Genomic DNA, 24,419 nt, shown 5'->3' on the forward strand with positions numbered 1-24,419 from the left:
CAAGCCTGTGAATTCAGGACTAATTTAGGAATCTAGCTACTTGAGCTGGGCTTCCTGTGGGACTTCTAGCAGCCTTGCGTTCCTCACATTGGGGTGAATGAATCCCATTCCTAAACCTCAGCCTGTGCAGACCAAGCATCCCAGCTGGTCCCAGCCCTGGTGGCCATGGCAACAGCCTTGGGAGCGGGTCCCTGGCTGGGGCTGTGGGAACCTCTTCCCTCTGGTGCCCAGGGACAGGACTGGAGGGAACGGCTGCAGCTGAGTCGGGGCAGGCTCAGGCTGGATCTCAGGAAAAGGTTTTTCCCCAGAGGCTGCTGGGGCGCTGCCCAGGCTCCCCAGGGAAGGCTCCCAGCTCCAGGGCTCTCTGAGCTCCAGCAGCGTTTGGACAGCGCTGCCAGGCCCAGGCTGGCATTGTTGGGGTGTCCTGTGCAGGGCCAGCAGTTGGACTCCAGGATCCTGATGGGTCCCTCCCAGCTCAGCCAATTCTGTGGATCTGGGATCCCATGACCCTGGGGATGGGACTGCCAATGGTTGCCATGGCAACGGGCTCTGGCTGCAGGCCTGAGCTGGTGTCCATGGCAACCACTCCTGGCATGGGGTCTGCATGGAGCTGCCGAGGGACTGAGCACAGCAACAGGGGGCTGGGGATGGTTGCCATGGAAACTGACCATAGCAACAGGGGGCTGGGGATGGTTGCCATGGAAACTGACCATAGCAACAGGGGGCTGGGGATGGTTGCCATGGAAACTGACCATAGCAACAGGGGGCTGGGGATGGTTGCCTGCTACGGATCAGATTTGTCACAGGCCCTCAGAGGGGTTCCATGGGGACATTCCAAGAGTCTCCAGGCTGTTTAAGAGCTAGAATGTCACAGGGAGAGACAGGGGCTCCATGGACACCTCCCAGGGGTTTCTGGGGATGGTAAAGAGCCCTGTGGTCAGAGGCAGACACAGCCATTCCATGGTGACATCCCAGGAGTCCCCAGGCTGCCACAGAGCCGGGATGTCCCAGACACTCACAGCGGTTCCTGTCATGAGCACAGTGGGAGCTTCAGGCAAAAGCTTCATTTCTTTATTACAGAAACTCCTGTTGAGACATGAGGTGGAGAAATTACTTCCAACAGCCACCATGGAAACTCAAACCCCTGCAGAACCACTAGACTTGTAAAATTCCTTCTAAGAGAGGAGACTGGGAGAGGCTGCATCCAATCCCAGCCCAGACTTTGTCAAAGGTTTATGTATAAAAGATTGGAGAGGTGGAATTGAACCTTAATGCAATTTGTCCTACACGATTAATGATGGAGTACCAGAGAAATTTATATAAATACAGCCCTGATGGATTTTGATCATGATTAGTCAGAAAGATCTTAACCACAGTACAGGAATTATAACAATTATTAGAATATTCTGTTCTAGGAAGCAATTTTGAAGTCAACAATGCCTTGCTGGAGTTGTTGGAGCCCATTGCAGGCAGAGCTTCCTGCTCCAGCAGGAACTGCCTTTCCTGTGCCATCAACAGGGCAGGTCCCACTGCAGGAAAAGCCCCAGGCCAGCCCCAGCACAGGGAAGGGCTCGGGCACAAGGGCAGAGTGCCGTGCTGGGAGCTGTGCCAGGCAGAGCCTGAGGCACCAAAGGCACCTTGGCAGCAGCAGATGCTTGCAGGGCATGGCCAGAAGCCTCCCTTGGCAGCCCGGCCTGGTGGCCAGCACTGCAGAGCTGCTGCCTCAGGGCTCATTTCTGCCTGGGCTCTGAAAAGCCACTTGTGATCCAGGAGCCTGCCTGGGAAGCCATTGGTCCCAGCACCTTGGGCACAAGATATTAATGACAAAACTCTTCATGCCAGCAGAGACAAGGCAGGGACAGAGGAAAGGGGAGAGCCAGGCCCAGGGGACAGGGCTGCCATGGTGATGGCTGTGAGGTCACTGCCCCTGCAGCAGCCTGGCTGCCCTCAGCAGACATTCTGGCCAGAAGCGTAGTGAGGGCACCCAGCACATCAGAGAACCCACACAACAGGAATTCCGTCCTCGGGGATGAGAGGGTTTCACTGGGTCAGGCTGCACAAAGGTCCTGCTCTTGGAGAAGTCCTGGGGTTGGGAATCCACTTTTCTGGGAAAACAGTTGCAGTTTTGTGCCGCTCTCATAATTGTAAAATATTTTCTCGTTTTAACAAATGTAAATCCACCCTCATTCAGTTTAAAGACATTGACCCTTTTTCTCTCACTGTAGATTTGGGAGAAAATAATTTCGACCACTGTTCTTCTATTTTCACAGACCTTGGAGAGGACCCAAAAATCTCCCAAGATGGGGTTTGGAGGCCTCATCACATAACCAGCGGGAGGAGGCTGCAGGCTCTGGGCTCAGGGGTGTGGAGGCTGAGCACAGAACGGGAGTAGACTGAGAGGGAGTAAAGGGTGGTTTCATAGAGGCTGGAGCTTCTCTTCATAGTGGGAATGAGCCTGAAGAAGAAATAATTGTGCTAAGGGCAGCTGGGGAGGCCCAGACTGGACAGCGGGAGAAAGGAGTTTCCCTGCCAGGGCAGGGCTGTGGTGCAACACATCCCCCAGAAGGCGCCTGGAGCAGCCCAAGGCTTTGTGTGGGCAGGCAGAGGCAGGCAGGAGGCAGAGCTGTCAGCAAAGGAAGGGGCCAGCCAGGTGGGGCAGCCAGGGGATGACAACAGCCTGCAGGGACAGAAGCGCAGGTTTGCTCAGCATCAGAGACATCTTTCCCTTGCTTGTCCCCACCTGTCATCACTGCCTCCAGTGTTCTTCTCTGGCTGCAACCTGGGGACACTTTCTCAGTCCTGTCCCTCAGAAGGATTGGTTTAAAGTATGAGAAACTTCTGTGTTTCAGTCTCTTTTTGAGTCCCTGAGAAGTTCTCTGAGCACACTCTGAGGGACTGAGTCTGATGCAAAGAGCACCAAAGCCCCAGAGGGTCATTAAAGTCCTTGTGCTGTGTCTGTGCTGCTGAGCTGGGCCGGGCTCCTGGCCCAGAGGCAGCTCCTGGCAAGGGCAGCGCTGCAGAGAGACAGCTCTGGCCAGGAGCAGCTCCTGGGCACAGCCCAGCAGGGCTGGGGCACTGCCAGGGCAGCTCAGGGACACCAGCAGGGCACAGGCAGAGCTGACAGGGGCTCAGCACTGGCAGGGGCTGGGGGATGTCCCAGAGGGGGCTGTGTCACAGCGGCACTCTGTGGCTGTGTCCTAGAGGCATAGAGCAGCTGTGATGTCAGCAAGGGGCTGTGTGACAGCACAGAGTGGGCTGTGTGAGGTCACAGGTTGGGCTATGACATCACAGAGTTTGTTGTGAGAGGTCACTGAGTAACTACAGCATCATAGAGGGGATTCTGTGACATCACAGAGCGGGCTGTTACTTCATGATATGGCTGTGTGACATCATAGATCAAGCTGTGAGGTCAAAATTTGTGCTGTGACATTAGACAGTGGCAGTATCACATCATAGAGAGGCTTTTGTGACATCACTGAGGGGGTTGTGACATCACAGAGCTGGCTGTGATGTCATAGAATAGGGTGTGAGGCCATGGAGCAAACTCTGCCAACATGGAAAGTGGCTTTGTGACATCAGAGAGTGGGTTGTGACATCGCCGTGTGACTGTGTAACATCACAGAGCAGGCTGTGACATCACAGAGTAGGTGTGTTTCATCTCAGAGTTGCCTTCGACATCGAGGAGTAGGCTCTGTGACATAAATGGCTGGACATCATAGAACGGATTATGCCATCACAGGGTATCTCTCTGACATCACAGAGGGGCTGTGACATCACAGATCAGCTGTGTGACATCACAGGAGCTGTAAGACATCACAGGGGGCTGTGTGACATCACAGATCAGCTGTGTGACATCACAGGAGCTGTGTGAGGTCACTGGGGAGGTCCCTCTGCCCCAGCCCCCCCATCACAGTTCCCCCAGAGCAGTCCAACGCTGCTCGTGCACAGTGGGGTCTCCTGACCCCCCGGGTCCCCCCACCCCCGGTTCCGCAGCCTCCCCCAGAGGATGTTCCACGAGATCGACCCCAGAGCCTGACACGGGGACAGGGGGTCGGGGCCCTGGTGGGGGGACAGGGGGACAGGGACCCCCCGGCAGCGTCCTCGTGTCCCCCAGGGCCAGAGCCTGGGCCAGGGCTCTTTCACCCTCTTATGCACGAGCGCTTGAGAGCGCGCAAAAAATCCCCAGCAAGGGATCAGCAAAAACCAGATTTAATATTAAGGGACAGCAGCTCAAAGGTCCTTGGCAAGAGTCACTCTGTTCCTGAATGGGCAATTCAGGCACACAAAGGAAACAAAGAAACAACAAAGCCAAACCAAATCCAGCCAATCAAACCAAAAATGAAACAAGAACTCTCCCTGTGTGTGTGAGTGTGCCAAAAGGGCAGTGAAGGCAAGGATAAAAGAAATATGGCCTAAAAGCTTAACACAGCTAAAACCTAACAGGACTAAACCTTGACTTCTACCTCAAACTTCACAATTTAGCAAAAGAACAAAGCTTAACAGTATTTCACCTAACTTGCAACCTATGCCATACCAATTTAATAGAGAAATAACAGTATTTAACTCAGCTTATAACTTATATTAAACATAACAACATAGCAAAGGAGCAACTCTTAGCAGCATTTAACTTCACTTAGACCTTGTGATAAATCACCTCACTTACAGGCCTGGCTGACTCAGCTATCCAAGGCACTCCAACCCCTCCGAGAGCATCATTTCTGTCACTTTTCCCCAGCACAGGCACTCCTGTGTGCACACAGATACAAAGAGGCAGTGCAAGGCACCTGTGACAAATTCCCCTGAGGGCAGGAAATGCTCCCTGTGGATGCTTTGGCATCTCCCCAGCGGGTCAAGGGTTGAGCCTGGAGGAGTGGGGGGATTGGCCCAGGTTCTGTCCTTGTTCAGGATCCCCGAGTGCAGCAAACGGGAGAGTTCCCGGCTGGGAGAGGCCCCACTCAGAGGGAGTCGCTGGCCGAGGAGAGCTCCAAGGGGTTCCTTTTGGAGCGCTGTTTGTAGGGCCCCAAGAGAGGGGCTGCAGTCACAGCAATGGTTCCTCCTGGCCGCACTTGGCATCAACAGCTTTCTTTGGCAGTGTGAGAACAGGCATGTTGTGCCCCTGAGGGAACAAAACCAGTTCCCAGGGCTGCTCCTACAGCAACCAGGAGCTGGTTGGGCAGCACCAGTGCCTGGAGCAGACAGTGTTTGTGCTGAGCTGCAGAGAAGCTGAGCCCAGGGGCTGTTGGCCAAGGCCGAGGCCCAAGGAGCATTTCTCAGCTGGCAGGGCGGCCTGAGAAGGGGAGGGGGGAATGCAGCAGCACAGGACCCATGGAACCAAGGGACCATTGTGACACTGTGGGTCCCTGTGAGACCAAGGGACCATTGTGACACTGTGGGGCAATGTGAGACCAAGGGACCATTGTGACACTGTGGGGCCCTGTGAGACCAAGGGAAAATTGTGACACTGCGGGGCCACATGGAATCATGGAGAGCACTGTGACATCGCTGGGCTCATGGAACCAAGAGGACTGTACTGATACTGTGTGACTCCATGGAATGTAGGTATCATTGTGACACTGAGACGCCCCATCAAACCAAGGTTCCATTGTAACATTGTGGGGCCTCCTGCAACCGTGGAGACCAGTATGACACTTTGCGGTGTCATGGGACCAAGGGGCCATTGTGACACTGAGGGGACTCCATGAAGCCAAGTGTCCCTTGTGACATTGCAAGGCCTCGTGGAACCATGGAGGCACCATTAAGTGACTTTACAGCCTCATGGAACCATGGGGCCGCTGTGACAAGGAGGGGACTCATGGAATCATGAAGATACTATGGGGCCCTATGGAATAAGCAAAGCATTTTGATACTGTGAGGCCTCATGGAACCAGTGAGACCATTGTGACCCTGGGGGTCCCCACAGAACCAAGAGGAACATTGTGATACTGTGGGGCCTTGTGAAACCAAAAGGCCTTTGTGACACTGCAGGGCTGGAACCAAAGTTCCATTGTGACATTGCAGGGCCTCGTCGCATCAGTGCTCCATTGTGACACTGGGCAACCAAAGGAGACAATTGTGACACTCCAGGGCTCATGGAACCAAAAGCTCCAGGGCGACACAGAGGGGCCACCTGTCATCAATGGTCTATTGTGACACTGTGGAGCCAAAGGAGACCATTGTGACACTGCAAACCCCCAGGGTCCAAAGGTCCATTGTGACATTGCAGTGCTCATGGAACAGAGGAGTCACATGTCATTGTGGGGCCTAGGGAACCACAGAGACCATTGTGACAATGCAAGGCTTCATGGAACCCAGGCATCGTTGTGACATTATGAGGCACCATAAAACTAAGGGAACACCGAACAAGTCTGGCTGGTTTGACCTTCCGGGCACCCTGAATGGTCCAGCTGACCTTGGTATGTTGAGAATCTCCTGTTACCTCCTACTGAAACACTGGGGCTCTGTTCTTTCCTTCCTATGGAAAAGAACTCTCCTTCTCCTCCAGGCACACATGGCCAGAATTCAGATTTCACCTCCAAATTTCCTTATATCAAGGAATTCTTTCCACAGGAATATTGCCAGGACAAGTCTGGCTGGCAGTGGTTTCATGGTCACTTCCCATCTGTCTTCAAAACACCGGTGAAGGCTCCATGCTTTCCTTCCTAGGGAAAGAACTGTCCTGCTTCTCCAGGCACCCATGGCCAAGACTGGGGTTCCATCTCCAAAATTCCCTAAATCCAAAGACTGCTCCCAGACAAAATCTGCCATTCCTGACAACTCTGCTGGCCTTGGCCTAGTGAGGCTCTCACCTGCCTTCCAAACACTGGGGCTCTGTGCTTTCCTTCCAATTGAAAAGAACTGTCCTTCTTGTCCAGGTGCCCATGACCAGAATTGGGATTTCGCCTCCAACATTCCCTATTGTGACAGACTGGAGGAGATTGTTGGCTGGAAACATTTCACGTGTGGGGGAGGAAGGGGCAGGTCCAGCTTTGCCCTGAAACCCCAGCACTGCCCTGCCCTGGGACCACAATCCCCCCAGAGCCTCTATCCCAGCCCAGCAGTGGCTGCCAGTCCCTGGCACAGCACAGGCAATGCTCCACAGCCACCTCTGGAACCACCAGCCCAGCTCCTTAGCAACCAAATGACCCCAAGTCTCACCTGGGGGAAGGGCCCAGGAAGACCAAGGGGTATTGAAGGCTGACCACAAGGCAAGCACACATCTTGACTCTACCTCCTCTTGGAATTTCTTTCTGAACACGGCTGGAATCCAGGAGGTGGTAGCTGTGTGTGTGCTCCTCTGTATCTTTCTTACTTTTTTTCTCTCTCCCTGTCTGCTTCTACTTTATATGCCCCTTGGAAATTTTGATGAACTTAAAATTGAACAGCTTAGAGTTTGCGAAGTTGAATGTGCCAAATTAATGCTTTGAAAAGTGCTTTTTGTTGATTTAATGTCATAATAAACCTTTTGCCAAAGTTTCTCTGATTTTCTAAAGTTGCCAGTAAAGGCTGTATTGCTCTTTTGAGCTTTTCAGAATCTCTTGCTGGTATTTCTCCAGGGAGTCCAACTCAGAGTACACAAACAATTGTAATTCCTATTAAAAGTCTCCTTGAGAGAGTTTTTTAGTGGATGGGAGTCAGGGCTTGTCTGTCCTGCTTGGCACAGCCCAGGCAGGGCTTTCCCAGCCACATTCCACTCTCCATTGTCCAGCTGGAGCCGCTGGTGCCTCTGAGTTCTGCTGGCCCAGCCCCAGGGACGCTCTCCTTGTCTGCCCATTCCCCCACGGTCTCTGGGCAGGGATGGCCTCAGTGGGGGCTGCTGACATCCTCAGCAACTTGGAGCCTGCTGCTGGATTTCACTGCTGCAGAGGCTTGTTCAGCCTTCAGCTCTTCAGTGCAGGAATTCAGTGTCCCAGGCCTCATTAACATTCAGAGCACCTTAAAAATCCAAGACTCTGGGAAGAATTTTTTTCAAATAAACCTTTCAAATAATTTAATTTGTGGTTATTAGACAGATTTCAGGAGTGTATTGAAACTGAATACATTCTATTTTAAAAGACAGTGAGAAATCATTTTTTTAGGTCCTGTTTAGTTTTTTTTCACTTCTAAAAAATTGATACGTGCAATCTACAATTGATATTGAAGCCAAGTACCTCCTCATGCAGCTTGAATAGATATGAAAATCAAGACCCTTCATGGCTGACAATCAATCAGACTCTGTCCCTATGCCCACCCCACCATTTCCCCCATCCAAGCCCTGGCACTCAGAGCAGCCTTGTGCAAATCTGAGCTGCCTCCAGGCCAGGCTGCACCTGCAGCTTTCAGCTCCTTGGCTCCAACTCCCACCTGCTTTCCTTGGAGAAGGAACTGCCTGAGACACAGAGGGATGTTCATTGATTGTCAGCCAACAAAGCCAAGGGAAGGCACAGCTCCATCAAATGAAAAAGTCATTCTTCTCCCTGGCTCTGCCCTGGCCCTGATCCCCACAGCCTGTCCTCTTTCCTTCATCCCTCCTTTGCCAGGGAGCTCTGCTGTGGTTGTGGAGAGAGATTCAAGTGCAGCCCCTGGAGTGGGAGCCACAACTCATCAGGTTTGTGTGCTTTGAGGGAGCAGGAACGGGTGAGACTCAGAGGCATAGAAAGGTTTCTCTTCATGGCACACATAATAAATGTAAACATGATAAAATTTAAGAAACATCAAAACCCTTCCCTCAGCACCTTGTGACATGCCAGCAACATCTGACATGTCCACCATCCACAATGGATTGCCATACAGGAAGGATTTTAGACAAAGACTTAGGAAGAGGTGACATAAAAGATACAAATACAACTAAAATGCTCACTGAGAAGGTGTTGAAACTTCTGAAAGATTGGGCAACTCCCTGATTCTCAAAGCACTAAGGCAGTCAACAGAGACACAATGGAATGAGCAGAGAACAGCTGCAGGAGGAAATCTGGGAACAACTGGAATTACATAGATCCAGCTGCTCCAAATCAAGAAATCTCAGACATGGCATTTCCACAGGAGAGCTGGAAACACCTAAAGGAAGAAAGCCATGAAATACTAGAAGGAAAGTTGGTAGCAATGGTTGAGGGGAAGATCAGTATTTCTTCTCCTGACATCAGCAGAAGAAACCAGTAGATCCAGGAAATTCCCCTTCCTGGTGGGAAAATTTTGCCATTTCTTAAAAGTACTCAAATGCCTCAGATAAAAAATATTTTCTGATATATTATGAAACCAACAGGTATTAAAACCTGTGCCCCTTTCCAGGCAGACATCAGTTTTGTGTCCATGAAGAGGCAGTGCCACTTCTGCCTTGAGGTGCCCAGGGATTGGATCTCTCTGAGAGCACCAGAGGGAGAGCAGAGCACCTTGCAAGCTGCAGGTCCCTGCCAGCACCGCAGGGCTCCTGTCCCATTAACATCTGCCCTGCCCCAGTCTGAAACAGGGCCCAGCATGGTGCCGGGATCATCAGAGAGCTGAGGTGTGTGCTGGAATTCCATGCTCTCCCCATCCTGCAGCAGCCCTGCATTTCCCTGCTCCAGCCTTGGTCTCCAACACAGCCATGGAGGCTCTTTGGGCTCCTGACAGTTCCTGCAGCCCCCCAGGGCAGCTGAGCTCTGCCTGTGGCACAGTCAGCCCTGGCCAGCGCAGGCCATGCTCAGCAATTGCTTGTGTGTACCTGGCCTTGCTGTCAGCCCCGGCAGTGGCTGCGTGGCCCCTTGGTGGCCCTGTGCTGGCCCAGCCATGGTGGCCCAGCCCCTGTGCAGGCCCAGCCCAGGCCAGGAGCATTGCGGCTGGGAACGGCCCCTGTGCTGTGCTGCCCACAGCAGCCTTGGGGCTCTGTGCCCCATGGCCTCCCTGCTGGGCAGCCTCTGCCAGCTCCTGCACAGCCCCTGGCACCTGTGGGCCTGCTCAGACAGCCCTGCCTCGGGCTCTGCCGGCCTCTGGGCCAGCAGAGAGGCCGGCCAGGGCTGGCCATGGCCGGGAACAGGCCCTGAGCCCCACAGGAGGATGGAGCTGGGCCACAGCCAAACTCAGCCCAGGGCAAAGCTGGGCTCAGCAGCCAGGGCTGCCAAAGGCTGGGGACAGAGGCTGGCGGTGACAAATGTCCTGGGCTCCCTCCCTGCTCTGTCCGTGCCCCCAAGGGCACAGAGCAGCCTCCTCTCTGGGACGCTTGCCTGTTTGCAATGCCTTGCACAGGCGCTGGCCCTGCCCCACAAGGCCTGGCCTGAGTCCTGCCCCTGCACGCTCAGCCAGGCTGAGATGGACACTGATGGTTTCTGGGGCAGGCTCTCTGAGCCCAGCCCAGCTCCCTGCAAGCTCTGCCAGCTGCCCTGAGCTCTGGAGAGCACCAAGGGCCTCTCCCCAGCCCAGCCCAGCCGGCTCTGGCCCCACAGCTCTGCTCAGGCCAGGCTGCTCTGGCCACTGGCCCCACGGCCTCAGCCCCTGCCAAGGGCACAGCAGCAGCTGCAGCTCACACAGGACTCAGCCCCAGCCATGGCGGAAGGTGCTGGGCCAAGGCCAAAGGAGGCTCCCTGGCTGCCCTGCTCCCCTCTGGCTCAGGTGCTGAGAGCTCTGCAGCCCCTGCTGGCATCCCATGTGCCCAGGGCAGCACAAAAGCCCCAGCCTTGGGGCCCTCAAGAGCTGCTCCTGCTCCAGGCCCAGGGCCTATCCCAAAGCTGGGGCAGCCACAAAGCTGTGCCCATTGCTGTTCATTGCTGCTCTGATGGGGATGGATCCTCAGCCACTTGGAGGTTGATGATGAATTTTCCTACTCCCAAGACCTCTTCTTTCTTGAGCTCTTCAGTTCAGGAATTCAGTGAGAAAAGCTCATAAACATTTGTTCAACATGCCCAAAGAAGAAAAGCCATTTGGAATAACAGAAGTTTTCAAGTTTTCTGTAATTAATTAGACAGATATCTGAAGTGTATTCAAAGTGTATATACTGTCTTGAAAACAATGCAGAGAGAACAGTTTGTTCTGTTTAATGTTTTTTCCTGTTCATAGATTGATATCAGCAATGTCCAGTTGATATTGACCCCCAGCACCTTCTAATGCAGACTGAATAGCTATGAAAATCAAGACCCTTCATGGCTGAGAGTCAATCAGACTGTGTCTCCTGCCCCCTCCCGACCATTTCCCTCATCCAACCCCTGGCACTCCTATGGACCAGCAATGGTGTCACCAGCAGGACCAGGACAGCAATTCTTCCCCTGTGCTGGGCGCTGGTTGGGCAGCACCTCGGGTGCTGTGTCCAGTTCTGGGACCCCAAATTTAGCAAGAATTGGAGGGGCTGGAGTGTGTCCAGAGAAGGGCAACAAGGCTGGTGAAGGGTCTGGAGCAAAAATCCTGTGAAGAGAGGCTGAGGGAGCTGGGGTTGTTTATCCTGGAGAAGAGGTGGCCCGGGGGAGACAAGGTGGTGTCAGGGCACAGGTTGGACTTGATGATCTCCAAGGTCTTTTCCAACCTTGCTGATTCTGGGATTCTCTGAAACCACCCTTGCAGCAGTTGCACGATGAGCCCTGGGCCTCCTCTTCAGAAGCTCCAGCAGCCCAGGTGCCTCAGCTTCTCCTCTCAGGCCCAAAGCCCATCCTGTCAGTCCTCAGAGCCTCTGCAGCTCCTCCTCATTGCCCAGAACAGGGAGCCCCACAGGCAGACACAGCAGCCCAGATGTGCCCCCCCGGCCTGTGGTGCCTCTGGCAAGGGAGCAGCAGCAGGCACTGCAGGAGCCTGCAGACAATTCCTGCAGCACCTGGGGGATGATCCTGCTCCCCAAGGGACGTTCCCATGGTGCCAAGTCAGGAACTGCAATGGGGAGTGGGGCCAGAGAGGAAAGGGCAAACAGGGATGGGCTTTTTGCAGGGGAGGGAACAGGGGTGGGCAACAGGAAGAAATTTGTACCAAAAAAAGGGGGAAAAAAGCAAAGGTGAAGCCAAGGAAATGCTCAGGGCAGTTCAGGGGTGGCTGTCAGGCAGCCCTGGCTCTGAGCAACAGCATCTGCAGTGGGACAGGAATCTCCCAGCTAATGGGAACAAACTTTCTGGCTGACTGCAGAGGCCAGGACAAAGCTGAGTGGCTTCCCTGGTGTCCCCCAGCTCTTCCTGGCCCCAGGGGCTGATGGCATTTGTGCTCCCTCAGGTTCATGTCCCCACAGCAGCAGCATGGGTGTGCTCCTGCCTGCTCTGTGCAATGCAAACAGGGGCTCCTGAGCCAGTGCTGCCGTGGCTGTGCCTGCAAGGATGCGGCACCTCTGTGAGCTGGGGGAGAGGCCAGGGCTGCAGAGGGGGGATGTTGTTGGCAGCTCCATGAGGATGCTCTGGGATGCTGCCCTGGGCTGTGCAGCACCCTGGGGATGGATCAGCCCCTGCTCTGCTGCTCCTTCCCGTCTCCCCCAGGGCCCTTGCAGAGCCCCAGCCATGCTGTTTGCCCCCAGCCTGCCCATGGCCAGCCTGGGGCTGCTCACCCTGGGGCTTTTCTGTGCTGAGCATTGGCCTGGCCGTGTTCTTGAGAGAGCCTGGGCAAGGAGCCTGGAGCCCCCAGGGCCTGGCCTGAGGCGTCAGCGCTGCCCCAGCAGTGCCCATGGCCTGTCCCTGCTGCAGCCCCGGCACTGCCACCCCCAGGACTGTGCCCGGCCCCGAGAGCACTCAGGCCCTGCAGCAAGACCAGGGCCAGCAGGGCAGCGGGGCAGGGCCACGGCAGCAGCACTGGCAACACCAAGTGCTGCTGCTGCTGCTGGGCACAGCTGCTGTGCCAGCACTGATCTGCCCCAGCTCTGCACACCGACATTGCTGCTGCAGCTCCAGAGAAGGCAAGAATAGAGGGATCTCTGCAGAAAACTTTGCTGGGAGATCCTTTAGTTCCTTTAAAACCTTTGAGACTGCAGCCCCTCATTGGCACAGTCTGTGGCCACAGGGAAGGTGGAGAGAAACAAAGTCAGAGATGGCAGAAACAATCGTCTAGCTTTAGGAAGAATATTTAAAAAGGAAAACGACAGGGAAATCAAAGAACCAAACCAAAAGAGCTAGAAAAGATGACTTTTATTACAAGTGATTTGCCCAAATTAGCAATCAGTTTAATGCTTCCTAAGATGTCCAGTCATCAGTCTCCGCACTGCAGCCTTGAGCTCCTGGTTCCTCAGGCTGTAAATGAGGGGATTCAGGGCTGGAGGCACCACTGAATACAGAACTGACACCAACAGATCCAGGCATGCAGAGGAAATGGAGGAGGGTTTCAGGTAGGCAAGTACTGCAGTGCTGAGAAATGCATTTCTCCTGCATTTTCCCTTTTCAGATTCTTTCCGTCATCTCCTGAGAGCTACAGTTTGTTCTGGTGCTTTTCATGAACTGATTGTACTCTTGATTTAGATGGAGACTGTGGAATTGTTTTCAGATGTAGAAGAATCTGGACTGAAGACAGAAACAAACTCCCTGTCAGCCCATTTTCATCTTCTAGATCATTTTCAAGATGTCCTTGGCGGTGTTGGAATGATTATTACACAGCTCTCCACTTCTGGCTGCAGGCTCTAGAGTTTCTTTCTCTGCATTCAGTCAGGCTTGCATTCCCTAAGAGTTCTTGGTAGCCTGTCATCTTTTCTTAGGGTAGAACAGTAACAATGAAAACCTTTCCAATGGCACAACTGCCCAGCCCACAAGGAAAAGAAAAGAACAAGCTGTCAAATTCTTCAAATATTTCTCCTGCTTTGCTGCAAGTGTTGTGCTGCACCCACAGTGTGAAAAGCTGCAGTTGGTGGCACACCTTGTGACACAAGCTGCACCTCGTTCTCCGGGAAAGGTTCTTGGAAAAAGCAAACAGTACTGAGGAGAAGATTCTGGAAAAACTGAAAGAGCTTTTAAGAAATTAAATGAAAATTGAAACAATTCAAGACGTTTTTCTCGATTTGTTTTTATGCTCCCCTTTTCCATCTTGCACTAGTTGTCCATCCCATTAATTCCAAACAGATCTCACTTCTAAGATCACTTCTAAGATCCATGAGTTGGCAAGTTTAAGACATTTTAAGATACCATGACCTACACACACTTTGGCTTCCCCTGTTTTTCTTGGAAATCAATGCTGGAGAGGTAAGTGCAGTGCTTGGGTCAGGTAGAAATTCTGCATTCAGGGAATGCGCTCTGAGAGTGTTTGACCCTCAGCAGGGACAATGCACAGCAGTGACTGAGGGGATTCCTGAGCCACTGTGCAGGAGTCCAGACTCTGGCTCTTGGCTGAACTCGGCAAAGTTCCCGTGTTTGGACAGGCTCAGGGGCTGCCCTCGGGGAACGTGGGGCTCGGGGCGGGGGCGAGCGGGCAACGGACAAACGGACACGGGGACAAACGGTCCCGGAGCTTCAGTTGCAGCAGCGGCAGCAGCAGCGACAAAAGAAACTTTAGATTCTCTTCTCCTCTCCCTCTCCCGCTGCCCCGTACCTCTCCCGCTCTCCCTTTCCCGCCGTCCCTCTCCTCTCCCCGCCTCCCTCTCCCCGTGCCGGGCTGGGCCATGCCCCCGGCCCGCCCCCGGCCCCGGGCGGGGCTGCCCCGTGCCCGCCCCCGGCCGTCCCGCCGCCGCCTGGCCTCAGCCCGGCTCTGGCCGTGCTGGCGCTGGCGCTGCTGGGCGGGCGTCAATGCCTGGGGCTGGGGCGGCTTCGCCGGCTTTTGGCTCCGCCTGGCCCGGCCCCGGCCCCGGCCCCGGCCCCGGCCCCGGCTCCTCCCGGGGCCCGCGGAGGACACAGGCGGCGTTGCCTCTCCCGCCGCCTCCGCTGCGGCTTGCCCGGCCCGAGCTCCGCCGCTCGGCAGCGCAGCCGCCGGCCCCGAGCCTCCCGTGCCGCGTTCCAAAAACCGAACGCCGGGGGATGGCCGGGCCGGGGCGGGTGAGGGGCGCTCGGGGGCCGTTGCTGGCCCCGGGCCGAGCGCTGACAGCCGCGTCCCGCCCGCAGGGAAGGCGCAGGAGGCCCTGCAGGAGCGGTACCGCCTGGGTTCCCTGCTGGGGCGCGGAGGATTCGGCAGCGTGTGCTCGGCAACGCGGCTCTCGGACGGCGCCCCGGTGAGCGGCGGGGCCGGCGGCGGGCGGAGGAGGAGGGGGTGCAGGAGGAGGAGGAGGAAGATGGGGCTGGGCAGGGCGGGCGTTGAGCTGAGCCCACTGCTCCCCTTGGCTTGCAGGTCGCCATCAAAAGGGTGCCACGGAACCGCATCCGGCACTGGAGCGAGCTGGTGAGTGAGCCGGGACAGCGGGAGAAGCCGGGCCGTGCCGGGCGGGGATGAGCCGAGCCCCGGCATGGTGGAAGCCACCAGGACGTCTCGAGGGGGAGCGGGCGTGGGGCCAGCGCAGGGCGCAGAGCATCCCGGGCTGGCTGAGGGGTTGCCCAGCCCTGGCCCGGCATCGGCCCCACTGACGGCATCGTGCTCCTCCCGCAGCCCGACGGCACCAGCGCTCCCCTGGAGGTTGTGCTGCAGGACAAGGTGTCCACTGGCTTCCCCGGTGTCGTAAAGCTGCTGGAGTGGCTTGAGCTCCCCAGCGACATAGTGATGGTGCTGGAGCGGCCAGAGCAGTCTCAGGACCTCCTGCATTTCATTCGGGCACGGGGGTTCCTGCGCGAGGAGGTGGCGCGGCCGCTGTTCCGCCAGGTGCTGGAGGCCGTGCGGCACTGCACCAGCTGCGGGGTCCTGCACCGCGACATCAAACCAGCGAACATCCTGGTTGACCTGGCCACCGGGCAGGCTAAGCTGATTGACTTTGGCTGTGGCACCTACCTGCAAGACACAGCCTACACTCACTTTGCAGGTGAGCCTACACAGGGCTGTGCTCCCGCTCCTGGCATCTCATGACCCAACATCTCTCAGCCCAAGCTGGCTGTGGCAGCGGGGATTCTCCCTTTTGCTGCCACTCAGGGGACTGAATCTGCAGCTGAGTTGCTTTAGAGCAGGGGTGGGTGGGGAGCCAGCTTCCAGCCCTGCTGGCAGCCTTTGCCCACCACTGTGCCCAGGACTGGGGCTGGGCTGGGGCAGCCAGCCTGACAAAAACAGCCGTGGGTGAGGGTAGCAGAGAGGGAGGTTGGAACCTGTGTCCCAGCCAGTTTGTGTGCAGGCAAGAGGAAGGGTTTGGACTGCTCCACTTGCCCTGTTTGTCTTGGCTTTATAATATGTTTGGGGCAATGCAGGCAGGGAGAATGAGGGCATGGTTTTTCCCCAGCACGCAGTGGGTATTTCCTTTGCATGTCTTGGTCAGGCCTAGCCAGGGCTTCCACTGTCCCCTTCCCACACCAGTGGCTTCTTTTGCAATCCCAAGTTTGTACACCAGTCCCAGGTGCTGGTGAGAGGACAGTGGTCACCCTGTGTGCCACTGATGCAGCCCTCGCCTGCCCAGGGATGCTGGGGCCAGGCTCTGGGAGCAGCAGCATCCCCCTGATGACCTCCATCTGTATTCCACAGGAACACCATCATACAGCCCCCCGGAATGGACCCGCTTTGGCTGGTACCATGGCGAGCCAGCTACCATCTGGTCCCTGGGCATCCTGCTGCACGAGATGGTCTGTGGGAAGATGCCTTTCAGGAGGGGCTGGAACTTCAGCTGGGGCCAGCTCTCACTGCCACAACGGCTCTCTCCAGGTGGATCCTCTTCTCTGGGCATGGGTGCAATACCAGTGCTGGGAGACGGCAGCGGGCTCGGGAGCGTTCCGCTCTGGCAGCTGCTGAGGAGGTGGCACATGTCCTGCTCTCCCCCAAAACCAAGAATTGATGGGAAAGTTCAGGCCCAGCTTTGAGCGCATCCAGCATGGCCTAGGCATGGGAATAGTGGGGCAAAACCAACAGGAGCCTTCTCCAGCTGACGGGCAGTTTCTGGTTTCTCTCCCCAGAGTGCCAAAATCTGATCGGGTGGTGTTTATCCATGCACCCCTTGGCCAGACCCTCATTAGAAGAGGTGTTCAGTCATCCTTGGATGCAGGATATTCCTCTGCCCTAGAAGAAGGGAGAGAGCCACAGGCACACTTTGATCCAGGGCCCTGGTAAGTTACAGCTGCACTCATGCCTTGGCAATGAGAAGCAAAGGAACCCAGCCTGTGTCACTGCACCAGGGTCATGGGATGGGAACACGCAGCCCTTGTGCTGGAGCTGAGCTGCTCTGCCCAGCCCTGGTGGCTGTTATCCAAGCAGGTTTTGCTTGTCCTGGTTCCCTGACAGCTGGGGCCCTGGGCAGAGCTCTGACAGCCTGGTCTCACCCCAGGGAAGGAGAAGGAGCCCCTGGAGAAGCTGTACCAGGTGGGGCTGCTGCTGCAGGAGACAGCGAGGATGACATGAAGGATGACAACCTCTTCCTCAACCTGGCCACCAGCAGTTGAAGGTGATGCACTATGATTGTGGCACCTTCTTCAAAGCCAAACTCCACAGGGAGTTTGCAGATGAGTCCACATGTGGGGAAATGCTCCCAGATTTGGGTATTGCCCAGCCTGGCTGGGAAGCAAAAGTTGCCCCTTTGCTGGGGCAGATGGAACTAAATCTTCAGTCAGCTGCACAGCTGCTTTTTTGGCAGGGCTGGTGGGATGGGCTGGGGTAGGTACGAAATGGGAGTGGGCTCCTGGCCCTGCCAACAGCCCCCAGCACCCACCATGCCCCGGGCTGGGGCTGGGGCTGGGGCAGCCAGCCCGACACAAACCCCCGTGGTGGGAGCAGAGGTGGGACTCCAGAACCTGTGCAGGGGCTGCTTTGCTGTGAAGGCAAGGAAGGCCTTGGGCTGCTCCACTGTCCTTGTTTGCTTTGGGATCATGGTTATTTTGGGGGCCAGTGCAGAGGGAAAGAGAGAAAGTGTGGACCTCCCTCACCCATGGCTGGATTTTTCACTAGCATGTAGGGGTTGGGCCTTCCTCAAGGTCCTGACAGAGCTAAGAGTTTTGACCTTTCTTCTTCTTTTCCCTTTTTGTCTCTAACCTCTTTTCAACAATTTGCTTGTTTTTTCTAGAGGAAGCATTCTAGGTGGTCCAGTCTGGATTGGGAAGTGCTTGGGACCAGCTGCAGCGTGGATGGGCTGTGCCCTTGGAGCAGGCTGAGGACATCATTTGGGACCAGCTTTTCTTCCAGCCGTGGATGGCGTGAGGTGGGTGCCCGTCTGCTTGGCAGGGTGGGATCAGAACTTTTGGGAGATGGCAGCGAGCACAGGAGCATCCTGCTCTGGGCAGCTGCTGAGGGCTGGATGTGCCATGGCTGGCTGCAGGCTGGGCACATGTCCTGCCCTCCTGCCCTGCTCCCAAAGGCAGCACTGATGGGCAGCTCTGGGCACAGCTCTGAGCCCGGCCAGCACGGCCTGGGCACTGTGGGCAGCTGGGACTAGGGGACAGGAGCCCTCAGCTGACGGGCAGTTTCTGCTTTCTCTCCTTGCAGCCAGGCTCTGCGGATGCTGAGGCTGCTCTGGGCTCTGGCAGGGCTCTGCTGGAGCTCAGCACCGGGCTGGAATCAGCCAAAGAAGAAATGGTGTCACCTGCAGCACAGACTTGCTTGAGCATTTTGACAACGCAGCTCAAGTTTGCAGCGTGGACACCTCCAAGGGAAAACATGACACCTCCCAAAAATTAAAATTGTTCAATACCTTCTGAAATCAAATCAATCTGGGATGACTCCAAATGACATTTTTCAGCTTGCTCAAGATGTAGCTCAGCCCTTCTCTGAACAGTTCTCTCCCCCACCTGCCTTTTACTTCTCAACTGCTCCCTTTTTTCCCCCAGTGAATTCCCAGCCCATCGCAGTCTCCTTTACTTGCTGGCCTTCCGTGTTGCCCCTGACCACAAGGAAGGCCGAGCCCCAGGTTTAGGGACTCGTGCTGTCACTGGCTGAGGAGCAGCAATGTCTCAGAGGTCCAGTGGGATTTTAGTGTCATTCAGAGCCACTCTCCAGCCCTCAGCTCTCTTCACTGCTGAGTTCCCACTCCCTTTTCTTCATCCTTGCAGCAGGATGAGCTCTGTGAATCCCCTTGAGCCTCCCCACTCTTCCCAGCCCACGCAGCCACCTCAGTGAGGCTGAAGCTCAAGCTTCTCTGTCTCCTCTGGCACACCAGTCCAGTCCCCTGTGTGGGGAGCCCCAGTCCCAGAGCACAGCACACAGCAGTGCAGTCCAGGCTGGAGCAGCTGCCCTGCAGCCCTGGCTTGGCTGTTTGTGGCAGCTGAATGCTCCCTGTTTCCAGCTGTCCCTGCAGGATGGCCCCGGGGCAGAGCCCAGCCGGGCTCCCACTGCAGCCCCTGGAGCTTGGGGCAGACAGTGCTCCCAGAGCTGAGGTTCATGGGGAGCACCCGGAGCTGTGCCTCGCACTCAGTGCTGGCAAGTGGTGTGTTCTCATCTCCTGCAGCCTGAGGGGAAAACAACCTGTGCTGCCAGGCCAGCACTGCCCCTCTGGGCAGGGACAATGCTGAAGGGCTTTCCCATTCCAGAGGAGCTGGTACTGAATCTTGGCAGGGCCTGGCAGGGCTGGAGCCAGGTCTGGCCTGCTGTCCAGGACTCGCTGCCCACCAACCGCCCCCACCCACCACGCTCCATCCTCCAGGACAGAAGGGTCTGTGTGTGCCAGGGGCTCTTGGATGTCTCTGTATCCATGGACAGAAGGCTCTGTGTGTGCCAGGGGCTCTTGGATGTCTCTTTATCCATGGACAGAAGGCTCTGTGTGTGCCAGGGGCTCCTGGATGTCTCCGTATCCATGTACAGAAGGCTCTGTGTGTGCCAGGGGCTCTTGGATGTCTGTGCATCCATGGACAGAAGGCTCTGTCTGTGCCAGGGTTTCCATAATGTCTCTGTACCCATGGGTATGGGATGAACATGGACAGTGAAAGTGTCAGTCATGTTGCTTGCACACTCCTTCCTTTTTACACAAGACAAATCCATGCACACCCCCACATATTGGTATATCAATAGGATAGGAATGGATAGAGACTTCACACAGAGCTCTAACTTTGGCATAACTCACCCTTTAGCCAGAGACCAGGGGATTTTTTCCCCAGCTCTGTGTGAGAAGATGTCCAAGAGCTGAAGGAGCAGCATTCAGAAGCAGTTTCAGGATTTCTACGCCGGAAGTGGAGCTCACAACCATCCATATAACTTGCCATATTCATTGGGATGGGCTGCTGCTTCTTTAGGAATATGGCCCAATGCAGACATGAGACTTGGAAAAATCCCAGCTCTCTGTGGGTTTGTGTAAAAGGGGGAGCAGCACAAACACTTTGTGCCTGCCTGGGGGACACAAGGTCCAAGGAGCTTTGGTGGCAGGTGAAGTTCCATTCCATTACATCCCAGAGTGGCACAGGACAAAGATCCAAGCACTCCAAACCCCACTGATGAAGTCTTTGTGATGCAGCACATCCTCTAGGAAAAGCTGTTGTCAGACAATCTATTGGGATTTATAACTTTCATTTGCAACACTTTAAATCCAAATTTCAAACTGCAATATTTTTACACTCAAGACACAGTAATGCATAAATGCATAATAGATCTTTCAATTTCCTATTGATTCCATCACAATTTAGAATAACATAATATTGCAAACAAAACCCTGAATGTTTTTAAAAAGGGATGCTGAGGTCAGTAAGATGAATCCATGCCATCAGAACATTTACAGAGTAACTGATTTCTCTTCTTAAAAAGATCAGTTGCCTCTGAATCCAAACTTACCGAAGATTTTCAGTACACATTTGTTTTTTGGTTTTATCTTTCATATTTTTTCTTTTCTTTTTTGTCCAGTTTTTTTAACAGAGAACTCCCTGTCCATGGGGAGCTTCCAGATGGAAAAGGCTGCTGTGGCCAGGCAGCTCCAAGGGCAGAGAAAGGACAGTCTCGACCACTGCATCTGTGCCAGTCCCACAGTCCTGGGCAGCAGCCACTGAGCCCTGGGGGAACAGAGGGCACAGCAAGAGGGACAAAACCAGGCGAGGTCAGAGACTGGAGAGAGCCAGAGCCAGCACCAGGAACAGCTGCTTCACTGCACTTTTGGAGAAAGCTTTTGGCTGGTTCAAAGTGCTGAAAGGTGTGGAAGGCAGAGAGGAGGCCACACTGAAAAATGCTCCTGTTTCCACACCCTCCCCTCTCTGTGTCCCAGAAGGAATTGCATGGACTGTATTCATCTCTTTGAGTCGTCTTGTTCAGCATGAGCAGCTTAGCACCAGGAGCTGAAGGAGCTGCCGCCATAGGCCACAGGAGCTGAGCAAGAGGGAACTTTTAGAGCAAAGTAATGCTGCTCAAATAGACCTAGCTGAATGCAGCGGATATAATAATGGAATCACAGCATCCTTTCTGTGGGAAAAGACCACTGAGCTCATCCAGTCCAGCTGTTCACCCAGCAGTGCCAAGCCCAGCACTAAACCACGTCCCTGAAGTGCCAAGGCCTGAACACCAGGCCCTGAGCTAAAGGTGACTTCTGGATGAACCTTCCAACCAAAGGTTATCTTTGTATCTGCTCACTGATGAAATATGCATGGTCATTAGCACTGTGATAGATGTAGCCACTCATTAGTGACACATGTATTGATCTTTTTGTATTTAGACGCCAGACAAGGCCATGAAATCTGACATCTGGCCTTGTTTGGGAATGAATGGTCAAAGTCACCTTCCTTGGTTCCTCCTTGTAGCCCTGGCCAGGCTTTGGGAGGAACCCAAGAGGAGGATGAAACCAGATGTTCCCGCACTAGAAGTGCTGTCAGTTTGTTCATTCAGCACTGTCAGAGCTGGGCCCTCTCACAGCGAGGTTGGAGCCTCACCTGTGGCTGGAGGCACCTGCAGGAATTCCCAGTGTCCAGAAGTGGCTCTGCAGCCCTTGGCTGGGACAGCTTCCCCAGCTGCTCTGTGGATTTGGGGGATGGTAAAGGCTGAGGGTAAATGGTGCTGAATCTTTCTTAATCACTGCTGCAATCTTTGGTGCTGACGATTGGCTGCATTGCTGAGCTGCTCCTTTTGTGATTCTTTGCTGCTTTGAGCTGCAGTAAATGACACTGATTCCTTCAGTTGCAGTCTGTGTCTTTGGTGATGACCCTGCCCACTGGTAAAACAAAACTGGCAGAGTCTGGCCAGATCACAGCAAAATGTCACTTGTTAAATGTAAATGTGAGGAATCAGTGGCATCAGAAATTCCCAGATGGGAAGCCCTTCCCTGGAGTTGGCTGGCTCTGGAGTGGGCTAAGGTCACAGCACTGTGTGAGCAGTGGGGCAGTTGGTTAAAAGAAGCTGAACCCCTGGATGTCTTAAAATGTATCCAAAAATTGCATACGGAAAAGGAAAGAACTTGTGGGTTTGGGCAGACAAAGATGAATTTGTTAACAGTACATTGGAAACAGAACCTTCCGAAGGAACAATTCTTGTTGGAATGTTCCCACATGGAGCAACAGAAGAAGGTTTTAATCTTGAGCTCCGATGCATTTGTGCAAGTGAAATATTAATATCATAAATAACTATGTACATATTTATAGTATAATAAGACCTTAATATATATATTGATATATATATTTTATATATATGTCTATACCTATCTGTCTATATTTATATTTCTATATCAGTACCTAAATCTATGTATAAAATAGTAATAATGTGAAATAGTGCTGGCAATACTAATTTGGTAGCTTTGGCTGCTCAGGGATGTAACACTAAATACTCTACAGAAAAGGATTGGCCAGGACCCTAATGTCAGAGGTAAACTTTGTGAGATTGTATACAATGAAAAAAGGAGGAGGGCATAAAATTGTCTATTTTTACAGGGTTTGCTGATACTGTGATGAAGAGTGCTTTGTCTGTTACTGTGAAAAATACCGTGATTAAGACTGCAGGGTTTTTCATGAACCAGACTATCCTCAAGCTGCAGGATTTGTTGAACAGGTGAAGGGGTTGTTAAAAGAGCAGTTGAAAAAAGGAGGAGATGGGAACCTGTCCCCATGGAGTACCCATCTCCCAGATGTGCTCCATACCCTTAACAGTGGCCCACTGGGGAAATGGAAACCCTTGGCTGTGCACAGCTGCACCCAATTTGCAACTACAACCATGGGCAGTGAGGCTTGGACTGCCTGGGAAATTGTTGTGGGTGTGATGGCCCCTGGCAGGGCCAGCCCAGAGGCTGCAGGGCTGGACCTTCATGCATTGGAATTAATTAGGATAAATCCAAAGCAAATGAAAGCTATCAATACTGAGAGAGGAATTCCGATTCCTCCAGGACACTTGGGTTTGGTAACTGCTCGCTTGGAGCTTGGTCTTGCAAAATGTTGATGTCATGGCAGGAGGAAAGGAGGCATTGATGCTGAATATAAAGGAGAAATTACCATAATTCTGTTAAACAATTGTCAATAAGATTGGATTATTCAACCCCATGACAGGGTAGCACAATTATTGATATTGCACATTTAAGCACGATTGTGAAAAATGGAGATCCACCTCCAGTCATTACCATTTGTGGAGATAAAGGGTTTGGATCCAGCAGTCCTAACAATGGAGCCAGAGTGTGGGCCCGGAGGCCAAAAGGCCCTCCTGAGGCAGCTGAAGGAGCAGCTCCTAGGAAAGACAATATTGAATCCTGAAACCTGGGCAGGAACAATGGGAATGTGTCCCTGCAACCAAGTATTCTCCGTGAGAACAAGTAGATATTACAGGATACTGTTTTACACATCCTGCCAGATCAAATCTCCTTGTTTGCCCCAATGGCCCTTTGGAAAATGCTCTGATCCACAGGGCTCCCTGTGAAGGCTGCTGTGGCACTGAGGGACTTGCACACAAATTCCATCCAGGAGCTTTGGTGCCCTCAGGGACTGGGACCCAGCCCCCTTCCAGCCAAAGGGGAAAAGGCCCCACCAAGCCTTGTTAGCCACAGACAACATGGTGAAGCTGAACAGCAAAGGACTTTGGAGGCATTGTTCTGGAATTGAAAAAGCTCCATCTCCATGGACAACACAATTATTGTTCCTTACTCAAATGAGATTGAGAAAAAATTAAGAACGGTGTCACGAAAGTACTATTGATGTCTGTAAGTTGTACCTTGATAGTGTGCCAGAATCTTTGTTTGCCACAAACACCTCCAGTGTTTCACCAAGGGATTAGTCATCAAAATTTAATGATTAGTTCTGAAAATTTCAAGATCAGGGTAGCCAAAGTACTCCATGTCACTAATTTCTGTGTTTGTTCTCAGCTGAAGTTGGGAGGAATGGGGTTCTCTTGGAGGGCCCACCCTGTGGGGTGGCCAGAACTCAGTCCGTGGGCTCTGACTCGTAACTGTCAGTGAAGGGACAGTTCAAGAAAACACAGGAATACAATGATCCGTTTGACAGGATTCACTAAGATTTCCCTTCAGGAGAAACCCAAGCCTGTTCTAGTTACAGAGGCCACAGTGTGAGAGGATTTCTGTGCTTCACCATCACTGCCAATGTCAGTAGAACTTGGGCTGCTGGAGCTGGTCAGTGTCAGTGTTACCCCACTCCTGGCTGCAG

The 24,419-nt window shown here is 53.9% G+C and overlaps 1 protein-coding gene across 1 annotated transcript; it reads left to right on the forward strand.

Annotated features, from left to right (window-relative positions):
* Positions 1 to 6,328: 6,328 nt before the first annotated feature.
* On the forward strand, positions 6,329 to 18,115 carry LOC135285341 (serine/threonine-protein kinase pim-1-like). The gene is made up of 7 exons (XM_064397530.1): positions 6,329 to 6,413; positions 14,928 to 15,034; positions 15,151 to 15,201; positions 15,406 to 15,772; positions 16,420 to 16,994; positions 17,213 to 17,329; positions 17,945 to 18,115. The coding sequence occupies exons 1-5, from the start codon at positions 6,329 to 6,331 to the stop codon at positions 16,749 to 16,751; spliced, it is 942 nt and encodes a 313-aa protein (XP_064253600.1). The 3' UTR covers positions 16,752 to 16,994; positions 17,213 to 17,329; positions 17,945 to 18,115.
* The last annotated feature ends 6,304 nt before the right edge of the window (positions 18,116 to 24,419 follow it).

Source organism: Passer domesticus, chromosome 23 (genome assembly GCF_036417665.1).
Source record: "Passer domesticus isolate bPasDom1 chromosome 23, bPasDom1.hap1, whole genome shotgun sequence".
NCBI lineage: Eukaryota > Metazoa > Chordata > Aves > Passeriformes > Passeridae > Passer > Passer domesticus.